This window comes from Hemiscyllium ocellatum, chromosome 7, assembly GCF_020745735.1.
Source record: "Hemiscyllium ocellatum isolate sHemOce1 chromosome 7, sHemOce1.pat.X.cur, whole genome shotgun sequence".
NCBI lineage: Eukaryota > Metazoa > Chordata > Chondrichthyes > Orectolobiformes > Hemiscylliidae > Hemiscyllium > Hemiscyllium ocellatum.
The window spans coordinates 114,399,794-114,413,427 of NC_083407.1; the positions used below are offsets into that span (position 1 = coordinate 114,399,794).

Here is a 13,634-nt window from a genome sequence, read left to right on the forward strand (position 1 = left end):
GAATAGGTTGTCCCTCCCTTCCCCACATCAAATTGCAAGTATGTTAAAATAACCTTGAAACTGTGGCAACTTCCTCTGACATTTTTTACCCGGACTGTACACAGACTGGGTAAAGGTGCCTCATACAGCTCAGGGTGAAACATGTGTGCTGATGCAACAATGGCAGGTTGACCTACATCATGCACTGCCAGATTTGATGCCAGTACTAACGAAAATTTTTACTTCACTGCACTTTGAGATGACAGCTTCAGTCCCCAGGAGATTTCCTTGTCAGACTGCAAGGGAACTACCTAAACACTTTTCCACAGGCATGTGAAAGGCATGGTGACAGGAAGATATAATCACTCTTGTTGTATCCTGGATATGTGACTCATCTACTTGCTAGAAAACAAAAGTGCAGTTGTAGACAGTTTTAATTGGATTATCTATTATGGAGAATGTTCAAAATAGACCTACAGGTCATCCTTATGACCACTTTTTCCTATTTGCTCCAAAATAAATAGCATAAAATCAGCAAAATGCCTTGAAGTCATGAGAGGTGGTCTGTCAATGTAAGCCTGTTTTTCTTTAAAGAGCCTATTACACTGACTGAACTACTACTTACATCAGAGAAAACATATTATTTTAAAAAGATAAATTGAATACTAGGATTCCTCGAACATAGCATGGTCTTCAGTCTGTTTTTTGAAATCTTTTAATTTTGCATTAAAATCAGTTTATTTTCAAAACAACGATTAATGGCATGGAAATCTTACAGCATCCACAGAACCTAAGCAGAATTTTCCTCATCATATTAATAGTTTGAGTGATTTGATAGGTCCATCTAGGTTACATTTGAGATATGGAGGGCTGTTGTGGAGGTAAGATGGTGTCCTTACCTCTGAACCAGAAGGGTTCAAGTCCCACCTGTTCCAGACTTATAATTACAAAAGATTTAAACAGGTAGATGAAAAATTTATACACTTGTTATGTTTGTAAACAGTTACAGGTACTGCTGACATTTAATGACAGACCCATTTTAAAGTCAAACTAGTTTGCTGAATTTCCTCCTGAGATATCAAATACAGACATTCATTCCTCTGTGGCTGAAGTTGGATCAGCTGTTTAAATTCCTTTTAGAAGGGGGCAAAATGATCAACTTCTTGGATAGGGTGAATCTTGGCTCCGGAATTTGCTTCCTGCTTTGATGTTTTTCACTTACTTTCTGATTCACTACGGTCAGAATTGTAAGCAGGTCTTCTCCTCTGGGGAGGCAAAAAGAAAATTGGAAGTGTTAGTAAGCAGACAGAAGAACCACATTTAAATATTAGGAATTCCGGCTTGCGGGGGCAGACAGGAAAGTGGTGATGAGACCACAGCCAAATCAATCATGATCAGAAGAAGACTCATATCAGACTCAAAACATAACTCTGTTTCTATCTACAGATGTTGCCAACCCTGCTGAGTTTCTCCAGCAGTCTCTGTATTGGTTTCAGTTATGATCTCATTGAGTGGGGCAGCAGTCTTGACTGGCCAAATGACCTGTATCTGTTTTGAGGTCATAAATTCTAATCTGCCATTTACTCTGGTAGGAACATGATGAGCTGAAAATGTGTTGCTGGAAAAGCGCAGCAGGTCAGGCAGCATCCAAGGAGCAGGAGAGTCGACGTTTCGGGCATGAGCCCTTCTTCATTCCTGAAGAAGGGCTCATGTCCGAAACGTCGACTCTCCTGCTCCTTGGATGCTGCCTGACCTGCTGCGCTTTTCCAGCAACACATTTTCAGCTCTGATCTCCAGCATCTGCAGTCCTCACTTTCTCCTGGGAACATGGGGAGTTTAAAAAGATCTGGCAGGATAAAAAAGCAACAATGAGTAACTTCAGTCAGTCTCAAAACACACTAGATACCTCAAATAAAACTAAGTCAATAGACTCAGAAGTGGGGCATGTGTTGCTGACTTGTACTGTGATGCAACACGTTTTTGACCCAAAGGATATTGTATTCAGATCAGCTACATATACATTGAGGATACCACTCTTGATAAATAAATAGAATTTGAAAGAACATTTGCCCCCAATAATGTTGCATTTACCTGTGTACTAGGAAACAAGAGAAAGTAATATTGGATCTTGAAAAGGCAAACTTTAAATGAATGAAACAGAAGGCCAAGAACCTTGGTCATCCTGCTCCTTCAGTCTGTTCTCACATTCAATTAGATCATAGAATCACAGAATTGTTAGGACATAGAGAGGCCCTTTGGCCCACTGCCACATCTCCTGCCTTTTCCCCATATAACGGCACACAATGTCTATCCAAATAGTCTTTTTTTAAAATAGAATAGAATCTCTACAATGTGGAAACAGGCCCTTCAGCCCAACAAGTCCACACCCACCTTCCAAAGAATAAATCACCCAGACCCATTCCCCTAACCTATTATCCTATATTACCCCTGACTAATGCACCTGACCTACACATCCCTGAACACCATGGGCAACTTAGCATGGCTAATTCACCTAACCTGCACATGTTTGGATTGTGGGAGGAAACCAGAGCACCCAGAGGAAACCCACGGAGACATGGGGAGAATGTGCAAACTCCACACAGACAGTTGCCCGAGGTTGGAACCGAACCCGGGTGCCTTGTGCTGTGAGGCAGCAGTGCTAACCACTGAGGCACCGTGCCGCCCCAAATCATCTAATCCTGTCTTGGATGCCTCAATGTAACCTGCCTTCACAACATTTCCAGGCAGTGAATTCTGTACCCTAACTACTGGCTGTGTGAAAAAGCTTTCTCTTAGATCGTTCTTGCTTCGTTTGCACTTGACTTTAAATCTATGCCCTCTAGATCTTTTTGCTTTTAGTAATGGGAAAAGCTTGTCACTAACTACCCTATCCGGCTTGCTCATGGTTTGAAAACCTCAATAAAATCATCTCTCAGCCATCTTCTTTAACTTCTCCAAGCTATTCTAATTACTGAAGCTTGTTATTCTTGGAACAATTCTTGTAAATTGCTTCTGCACTCTCTCCAATACACTCACATCTTCCCTATAATGAGGCAACCACAATTGTACATATCTCCTGAGGTATAACTGGGTTGTAGGAGTCCACAACTAGAGGGCATAGGTTTAAGGTGAAAGGGGAAAGATTTAAAAAGGACCTAAGGGGCAACTTCTTCATGCAAAAGGTGGTACGTGTATGGAATGAGCTGCCAGAAGAAGTGGTGGAGGCTGGTACAATTACGACATTTAAAAGACATCTGGATGGTACATGAATAGGAAGAGTTTGGAGGGATATGGGCCAAGTGCTGGCAAATGGGACTAAATTAATTTAGGATATCTGGACAAGTTGGACCAAATGGTCTGTTTCCATGCTGAACATCTCAATGATTCTAAGTGTTTTCTATATGTTGAACATCACTTCCAAGTTAGTTTAACTTTGGTGGTGGGGAAACGTGTAGAAACAATTATTGGGGATAGAATTTGTAATCCATGGAAAAAGATGGGTTGATTCAGAGGAGTTAGAATGGATTTCTAAAGAGGAACTTGTGTTTAACTAAAATGTTGGAGTTTATTGTATAGATAACAGAAAGGGTCTATAATTGCTGGGATTATCCTTACAAGCTTTCTTGAACAATGCCATGATTTGGAAGTGTCAGTGTTGGACTGGGGTGGGCAAAGTTAAAAATCACACAACACCAGGGTATTAGTCCAACAGGTTTATTTGGAATCACTAGCTTTCGACACGTTGCTTCCTCATCAGGTAGTTGTGGAGCAGAATCATAAGACAAGAATTTATAACATCAGGATTGCAGAGTCATGGAATGTAATATTAAACAAATTTAGCTTAAATCTTTCACATTTTAGAATGATCATGTTAGTTTTTCTTCCTTCATATGTAAATCCTAGAACTTTTTTAAAGTTACATTCTCAAGATGGCACCGATTGTCAAAAGCTATCTCAGCTCAGATAATGCATTGAAGGTGTGAAGGTAAAGTCTGTCTGTGTTCCAAAGTTAGGTCAGACTGATTCTACTTCTAAAGTGGGATTTACAGAATCTTACATGTATTTATGCAGTTTTAGAGCAAAATAAATGTAATTCTGCAAGTAAATCCCACTTTAGAAATCGAATCACAAGTGTAACATGAATCCAAGGTCCCATTTGAGGCCATCCCCATGGGTACCAAACTTGGCTATCAGTCAGGACCACAGGTGACACCACTGCACTACACACACAGACAGACTCAGACATACACACACTCACAGACAGGCGCGTGCGCGCACACACACACAGACACTCCTACAGACTCATACGCTCACGCAGACCCGCTCTCATACACAAGCTCTCTCTCATATGCTCACACACACTCCCCACACTCACAGGCACACAAGCACCCTCTCACAGACTTATACCCCTTTATATTCACACACATACACATACTCTCTCACAGGCACTCATATCACTACACACACACACACACACACACACACACACATATAAAAGTTTGGGGGGTGTCAATTTGTACTTGCAGAATTACATTTTATTTTGCTCAAAAACTGCATGAATCCATGTAAGATTCTGTAAATCTGTTTTGTAGATTAGAATCATTCTGATTATTGGGGCACAGACAGCCTCATACAGGGCACCTCACACCTTGAATACATTATCTGGGCCGACATGACACCAATTGTTAAAGTTCACTTGAGAATGTAACTCAAAAAAGTTCTGCAATTCACATATGAAAGAACTGAAACCAACATGTTCATCTAAAAGATGAGAGACTTAACAAACAATCAAGGTCTTTTTCAATGTATAATTTCAGTTACATCACACTGTAAGCTTTTGCTATAAATTCTGTGTCTTACGATCTTATACTCCACAACCACCTGATGGAGGAGAACTCCGAAAGCTAGTGCCTCCAAATAAACCTTTTTGACTATAATTGGTGTTGTGTGATTTTTAACGTTGAACAAGGCCATAATGTTTGTAATCTTCCAGTCTTCTGGCACCTCCCCAAGTCTGAGAAAGACTGAAAAATTATGCCCAGTACCTCTGCAATTTCTATCCCCACTTCCTACTAAATCCTTGGATGCATCTTATCAGGTCCCAGTGTCTTGTCATGTTTAAATGCCAGCAATCTATCCAGGTGCCAACACTCTATCCAATCTACAATGATTGGCCCGTGTCTTCAATCTGTTAGAACTGCCATGGTTCTGTTGGCCCTTGAGTAACAAAAAAAAATTCAACCATAGTTTTAAATTTTCGACTGACTCCATAGCCTCAAACATTTTCTTTGGGAAGAAGTTCCTGATTTCCACTATTTTAAAGAGAAGGAGTGCTCTCTGAATCATGCCTGAATGGACTTTCTCTCATTTTAAGGTTTTGTCTCCTTGTTTCAGACTATCTACAAGAGGCAATAATTTCTCTATCAATTTCTTTAGTCATCTTAAACTCATTAGATCTCCTCTAATCATTGAGCTCATTGGGATAAAAGCTTCACTGATAGAACTTGTGTTATAAATTAACCCTATTAGTCCAGGTATCAAACTCATAAGGAATCTAGGATTTAGTTGGGGAGGTGTTACTGTTTCAAAGTGAGGGGTCTCTCACTTAGTATGAGATAAAGAGGAATTTCTTCTTTCAAAATGTCATTGGAGGGTTATTAGAATTCTCTACCCCAGGAAACAGTGGAGGCTGGGTAATTGAATGGACTTAGAGCTCAGTTGGACAGTTTTTTGATTGACATTAGGGTCAAGAGTTGCAAAATAGAAACATCAGTAGGTCAGTCAGTGTCTCAAGCCTGCCCTGTCATTCAATTTGTATTTTAACTTATACACTCCCATGTACGCCAAAACCTATGATTCCTTTGTCTTAACAAGAAGCTTTTTACCTCTGCCTTCAAAATATCCATTCAGTTGCCACCACCTTCTGTCAGAGTTTCAAAGTTGCAAAACCCTGTCAAGAGACCATTTCTGGAAAGTTATTTCTGCCCTCTTTTATGAAGACGAAACCAAAGCCATTTCTTTGTTGACCCATTAAAACTACCCTTGTCCCTGGCTGTAAGAGACCTACATTTGTCTTTACTAACCTAATTCCCTTGATACATTTTGATAGCTCAATGGTCAGTTTCTAGGTTCCTTGCAATTCTGATCTCATACCCTATCTTCCCCCTCTTGATCAAACATTTTGTCATGCACACACTCCAGAAAATTCTCCTCTACAATACCGTTACTTGTTTGGTTTGACAAATGTATATGTAAATTAAAGTCACCCATACCCTTATTGTATGCATCTCCAATTATTAGTTATATATTCCCTTATATCTCCACTAACGTTTGGAGACCTGTAGGCAACTCCCAACAAGAGTTTCTGGTGCCTGGGTGTTTTTCCCTCCACAGACACTGATTCCATATCATGATTTTCTGAGCCAATCTCCTTCCCCACTATTGCACTGATTTCCTCCTTTATTAACAATGTCTACCCAAGTCCTTTCATTTTTGTCTGTCCATCCTAAATAATGGATACCATTGTTTGTTCAGTCTATATCCTTGGTCACCTTGCAACAATCTCTCTAACTATAATTGTATCACAGCTGTTTATATTTATTTGAGCTGCCAATTCATCTCTCTTAATGTGAATGCTCTGTGCATAAGGCACAAAACCTTTAGACTTATCCATCTGACCTTGTTATTCATCTCAGCTTTATTTTGCAATATTGCCCCATTTGTTTTTCTGCATTCCATGTTTTCTATAACCTTTTTGTTTCTGTCCTTCTTTACTCTTTTTTGTGTCCCTGCTTAAATTCCCATCTCCCCGCTATTAAACCCTTACGGATGGCACTGGCAAACATCCCACCAAAAGACATTGGTCTCAGTCCTGCTCATATCCTGCTTGTACTCGTCCCACCTTCCCCAGAACTGGTGCCGATGTCCCAGGAATCTGAATCTCTCCCTCCTACAGTATTTCTCCAGCCACATTGGGTATATCCTATTTCTAATGATAACATGGTGCTGATAGCAATTCTGGGATTATTGCCGGTGAGGTCCTACCTTTCAATTTATGTTGGAGATCTCTATTCTCTGCTCGCAGGATCTCATCCTTTTTTTTATAACCGATGTTGTTGGTTATATATTATGAATACAACTGGTCACCTTCACCCTTTAGAATGTCCTACAGCTGCAGAGATATTTCTGACCCTGGCACCATGGAGGCAACCTGGAGTCTCTTTTGCAGCCACAGAACCGTTTGTTGCTTAGTATGGAATCCCCAATCACCATAGCGATGCCATTCTTCTTCCTCCCTTCTGTGCACCAGAACCAACCATTGTTCCATGGATCTTTCTTCCACTCCTATCCTCTGTGAAGTAATCTCCCGCCACAAAATCCAAAATGGTGTACCAGATAAGAGTGGGCCACAGGCGACTCCTACTTCCTTATTGGTCATCTCTTTTAAGATCCCAGGTTGAAATCCATCTGGCCTGGAATTTTGTCAGCCCACAGTTCCAGTTTTGCTCGATATAATAATGGTTTACTTAGTACCCCTTCCTTCGTGATTGTTCCTCTCTCTTTCCACTTCCTGATTTAAAGCTGTTACAGGAATTATTTTTATAACCTCTATTGTGAAATCTGAAGCAAGTTATTTCTTCATGTCATTTGCCATTTCCTTATTGTATACTATGAGCTTTCCATTCTCACTCTGTCATAATTTTGTAAATTTCTTTCAGGTCGCCCCCCCCTCATCCTTCAACATTCAAGTGAAAACACACCATATTTTGTCCAATCTCACCCTCCAAAGCAGGCAACATCTTGGTAAACTGTTTCTGTACCATCTTCAAAGCTTCCACATCCTTCTGGGAACGTGCCGATCAAAACTGTACACAATATTCCAAATATGGCATAACTAAAGTTTTGCAGCTGGAGCTGTCACATGACTGACAACTTTTGTACTCTGTGCCCCAACTCATGAAGGCAAGCATGCAAAGTGCCTTCGTGACCATCTTAATCTCTTTTATTGCCACTTTAAAGGAACTGTGGCTGTATGCCTTAATCCCTCTGTTCATTGATGTTACAAAGGTTTCAGTAATTTACTGTATATTTTCCTCCTGCAATAAATCTTCCAAAATACATCACCTTGTATTTGTCCGGATTAAACTCCATCTGCCATTTCTCCACCATAGTCTGTAGTCTCTGGTAATCCTCACTAACTACAGCTCCCCCAATCTTTACGTCATCTAAAAACTTACTATTCAGGCCACCCACATTCTCTTCCAAATCATTTATATATATTATAAACAACAGGGGTCCCAACATTGAATCCTGCAGAACAACACTATCACAGATATCTAGTCAGAAAAACACCCTTTCAGTGCTCATCTTTATCTTCTATGACACACCAGTTCTGCATCCACCTTAACAGCTCACTGTAGAACCCATGTGAACCCAGATCTTTTGTCTCAGCCTGCCATGAGGGAACATTTTAAATGCCTTGCTAAAGTCCATAGAACATCTTCCACCTTGTCCTCATCAATTATATTTATCACTTCCTCAAGAAACTGAAGCACACAACCTGCACAAACCACGCTAATAAATCCGTATTTTTCCAAATGTGAAGGAATCCTCTCCGTAAGAACCTTCTCCAATAATTACCCGACCACCGACATAAGGCTTACCAACCTGTGATTTCCCAGATCACCTCTGTTGCTGTTCTAAAATAAAGGAACAATGCAGACAATTTTCCAGTCCTCTGGGACTTCTCTTGTGACGAAAGAGGATACAAAGGATTCGTACAAGATCCCAGCAATTTCCTCACCTGCCTCACTCAGCATTCTGTATAGATCCCATTGCGTCCTGGGGACTTGTCAACCTTCGTGCTTTTCCTTATATCTCCCATTTTTTTATATTGACATGCCCTAGAATATCAACACATGCCTCTTAAGGCTCACCATCCACCATATTATTCTCCGTTGTGAATATTGAGGGCCTCACCCACTGAGCTAAATTAAGTATCCGCCCTGCTGGACACTTTCTCGATTAAAGGAAAATTTGGAAAATTAACAACACATCTTTTAAGATCCTCGGATGAAGTCCATCTGAACCCAGAGACTTGTCATCCCACAATTCCAATTCTGCTTAATACCATAAGACTTTGCTTCGTACCTCTTCCTAATGATTATTCCTCTTTCCTTCTACTTCCTAAATTTATAGCTATTACTAGAAATATTTTTATCTTCTCTTTTGTGAAGACTGAAGCAAATTGTTTGTACATATGATCTGCCATTTCTGTATTATATACCATTAGCTCTCTATTCTCTGTCTGTAGAGGACCAACAATCACTTTATTTGTATAAAACAAAGAACTGTGGGTGCTGGAAATCTGAAACAAGAAAGTGCTGGAGAAACTCAGCAGGTCTGGCAGCATCTGTGGAGAAATAAACAAATTTAAAACCTGTGCAGAGGTTACAAGACTCATTCAGGAGCATAGCAAATACTCATTGCTAGCTTGAAGGCAGTTGCTAGCTTGAGCGCAGTTGAAGGCAATGGCCCATATTATTCTCAGGACAACTCGAGATAGGCAATAAATGACAATCTTGACAACATGCTTGAAACCTTGAGAATGAAGAAAACATTAAAATGCAGCAAAAGGTCGAAGGTCTATAAGAGTGATTATAGGGAATTAGGCAGGAAATTAACATGCAGGACTTCAATGGTAGTGATTTCTTGACTGCTTCTATGGTCACATGTTAGTGACAGTAGGAATAAGAGGATTTTGCAGGTGAATGCGTGACTTGAGAGCTCGTGCACAGAGCAGGCATTCGGATTTTTGGATCATTGGGATCTCTTGTGGGGTAAAGGTGACCTGTACAAGAGGGATGGGTTGCATCTGAACTCGAGAGGATCCAATATCCTGGCAGGGAGATTTGCTCGAACCACCCTGGATGGTTTAAACTAGTCTGGCAGTGAAGTGGGATCCAAGACAGGAGGGAGATGAAAGAGAAGTTTGAGGACAGTACAGAGGTTAATGGGAGCAAGTTAGACAGGATGGTGAGGAAGGCTATTGGCATGCTTGCTTCAATCTGTCAGAGCACTGTGTTTAGGAGTTGGGACATCTTGTTGTAGCTAAACAGGACATTATTGTGACCACATTTGGAGTACTACATACATTTCGGTTGTCCTACCATAGAAAAATATTATTAAACTAGATACCTGGACTTGAAGGTTTGAGTTCTCCGGAGAGGCTGGGACTTTTTCACTGGAGGGTAGAAAACTGAGCGGTAATCTTAGAGAGGTCTATAAAATCACGAAGGCATAGATAAGGTAAATAGCTTTTCCCCATGGAGGGAAGTCTAAACCTAGAGGGCAATGGTTTAAGGGGAGAGGGGAATGATACCAAAGGGCTCAGCTGGGAGGTTTTTTCACACAGAGGGTGGTGAGTGTCTGGAACAGGCTGCCAGAGGTAGTGGTGGAAGCGAGTACAATTTCATCATTTAAGAAACATTTAGATAGGTACATGGATGGGATAATTATGGAGTAAAATGGACCAAATGGAGGCAAATTCGACTAGTTTAATTGTGAAAACTGGTCAGCATGGACCGAAGGAGCTGTTTCCATGCTGTAGACCTCTACGACAAAAAGACCATATCAAGAAATTCAAAGTACAAAACAGCGTTCTTTTTAAAAACAAAACATTTCAGGGAATGTGGGCATCAATGGCAAGGTCAGTATTTGCTTCCCATCCTTAAGTAATTGCTCTTGAGCTGAGTGACTTGCTCAGCCGTTTCACAGGGTAGGCAATCTGCCATGGGATCTGGAGGTCACATGTGGTCCACAGCTGGTAGAGATGGCAGCTTTGCTTCCCTCAATGGCATTAGTGAATCAGATGGGCCTTTACAACAAATCAACAATAATTGACATCGTCACCATTACTGACACTTCTATGACTTGGATTAAAATTGCACCAACGGCCACATCCCAAATGGCATGACCACCATGTCACCATCTTGCCAAAGAGGACAATCAGAAAAAGTGTTCAATGCCATCTTGCATATTTCTTCCGATACTGTAATCGTAAAAGAATACATTTTGATGAAAACATACTGGCAGTATAGAACTGTTTGTTAGCTTTCGGAAAGAATGCTGAATTGTGGAGCTGCAGGCAGAGCCAATCAAGCTTTGCTCTGATACTCCACTGGAACATCTGCTGAAGCTCTCCATCACGGCACGCGCATCAGTACGGTAACCCGTTTAGAGTGCTGGGGCCACTGGGGTCTATCAAACTGTAGGCCAATAACTTCAACAAAAGGAAGAAAATAAAACCATTTACTTACTGGGGGCATAATTCTTCCAAGCAGTTACACAGTTCTTGAATGAACCAGGAGCCTTTATGCGTCCTGTAGGAAACACAATCAGCAACAGTAGACATTCCAATCAGGAAATCTCTGTCCTCTGGGATGGAATATGTCATTGCATCAGTTTCAAGCTCAGAGCTGCTGCTTGTGAAATAGTTTATCACTTGGCATGCTGTTTGTGAATCTTGGCCTTGACATGCTTGTATAAAGAAGACTTTGGGTTTCTCCAGCAGTGAGCAACACTGAGACCCTGAAAAAATGGACCTGATCTTCTTGATAGGAAGAAGTTCTCCATCAGTTCCCATAACTGCATCTTTTTCACCATGTGAGAGGATGCAACACACAAAACAATCATTATGATCAAACGTTTGATACGTGAGCAGTACTTCTTCCATACGTTTCACTGTTAAGTTGTCTTCTCTGACTATGTTAAATCCCAACATTTCAAACACTTGAGTTAGCTTTTCTGCAAAGAAATTAAAAATACATTTATTACCTTTTAATAATACAGATAACGGAATAAAGAACCATATAAAATAGACAGCAGTGTTGATGGAAGCATATAATTCCAAAGCCATTTTAATAAATTAAGTCAATGGATAAAACTGCAGCAAATAGATTTCAAAGTAGATAAATCTAAGGTCATCCATCTTGGGCCCAGTGGAACACAAAGACTTTCTGGTTCACATAAGCCATCAAAATATCATGACTAGATGAAGAAAATAATCAAACATTCAAATCTTTCCAGCAAGAGGCTGAGAATGTGAAGAAGAAATGTTAAGCTGCAATTATACTAAGTTCGATCACACCTTCAGGAGAATATACTAGCCTTGGAGGGAATGCAACTCCCACCTACTAGAATGTTACCTGGATTGCAAGCACTTGATTATGAGGAAAAATTCAGGGTTGTATGGCCAATAAGTTATCAAGCTATTAAGGGGAACAGAGTAGATGGAAACTAATTCCAGTTAGGGTCAGCATGAAAAAATGCATGATCCAGAGTGCATGCTGTGCCCTTGCCAGCCTCAGTGCTTTGTCCAAATGTTGTTAAACAAAGAGGACTGCTGATTCACCAACTGATAATCAGCAGACGTCCTTTCCCATTTTTAACCTGAAGCAATGAGACTTCATGGAGTCCATAGACAATGTTGAGGACTCCCAGGACAACTTCCTCCTGACTGTATACCAGTGTGCCACACCTCTGCTTGATTTACCTTGCCAGTGGGACAGATGGTGATGGTGATGTCTGAGACATTGTCTGTAGGGTATGATTCTGTGAGTATGACTATGTCAGGATGGATGAGAATGTCAGTCTGTAACATTAAGGCAACATTCGAGCAAGTATGGCATCAAGGAGCCTTAGCAAAACAGGAATCAAATAAAAAAATGGGTATCAGGTTCAAACTCTTTGTTGATTAGAATCATACATAGAACACAGAAAGATTCTTGTCATTGTTGGAGGTCAGTCATCTCCGTTTCAGGACATCTCTGTAGGAGATCCTCAGGATAGTGTCTGAGGCCCAGCCATCTTCAGCTGCTTCATCAATGACCTTTCCTCGATTATAAGGTCAGAAGTGGGGAAGCTTGCCAGTGATTGCACAATGTTTACCACCATTTGGGACCTCCCCACTGTCAACATCCTGGGGGTTACCACTGGCCAGAAATTCATCTGGACTCACCATATAAACACAGTGGCTATAAAAGCAGGTTAGAGGTTAAGAATACTATGTCGAGAGTTTGGTGCTGGAAAAGCACAGTAGGTCAGACAGCATCATGTGTAGGCCAGGAATGGTCTCTCTGAAATGCACATAGGGTTGGGGAGGGAAATATATCTCTAGTGGTGGGGGCTGTTTGTAGGTTGCAGAAGAGGCAGAGGATGATGTGATGTATCCGGAGGTTTGTGGGGTGGAAGGTGAGGACCAAGGGGGTTGTGTCCTTGTTGCGATTGAAGGGGTAGGTTCAAGGGAGGAGGTGCAGGAAGTGGAGGAGATGCACTGGAGGGCATCACTGACCATGTGGAAGGGGAAATTGCAGCCTTTGAAGAAGGAGTCCATCTGGGATGTTCTGTGATGGAACTGGTTATCCTGGGAGCAGATATGGCAGAGGTGGAGGAACTGGGAATAAGGGATGGCATTTTTACAGGAGGCAGGGTGGGAGGAGGTGTCATCCAGCTAGCTGTGGGAGTCCGTGGTCGAGTAGATGTTTGTAGTTAGTCGGTCACCAGAGATGGAGTTGGAGAGGTCCAGAAAGGGGAGAAAGGTATCTGATATGGTCCAGGTGAATTTGAGGTTGGGATAGAAGGTGTTGGTGAATTTG

General features: G+C 41.2%; 1 protein-coding gene across 5 annotated transcripts in view; it reads right to left on the bottom strand.

The window, feature by feature from the left end:
• Positions 1-703: 703 nt before the first annotated feature.
• LOC132817282 (caspase-8-like) overlaps positions 704-13,634 on the bottom strand; it is a 70,448-nt gene continuing 57,517 nt past the window's right edge. For all 5 annotated transcript variants that reach the window (XM_060827693.1, XM_060827692.1, XM_060827691.1 and 2 more), the window contains exons 10-11: positions 11,298-11,784; positions 704-1,244 (exon numbers count right to left, since the gene is read on the bottom strand). In XM_060827693.1, the coding sequence (XP_060683676.1) occupies positions 1,097-1,244; positions 11,298-11,784 (635 nt within the window). In that variant the 3' untranslated portion in view covers positions 704-1,096. The remainder of the gene's footprint in view (positions 1,245-11,297; positions 11,785-13,634) is intronic.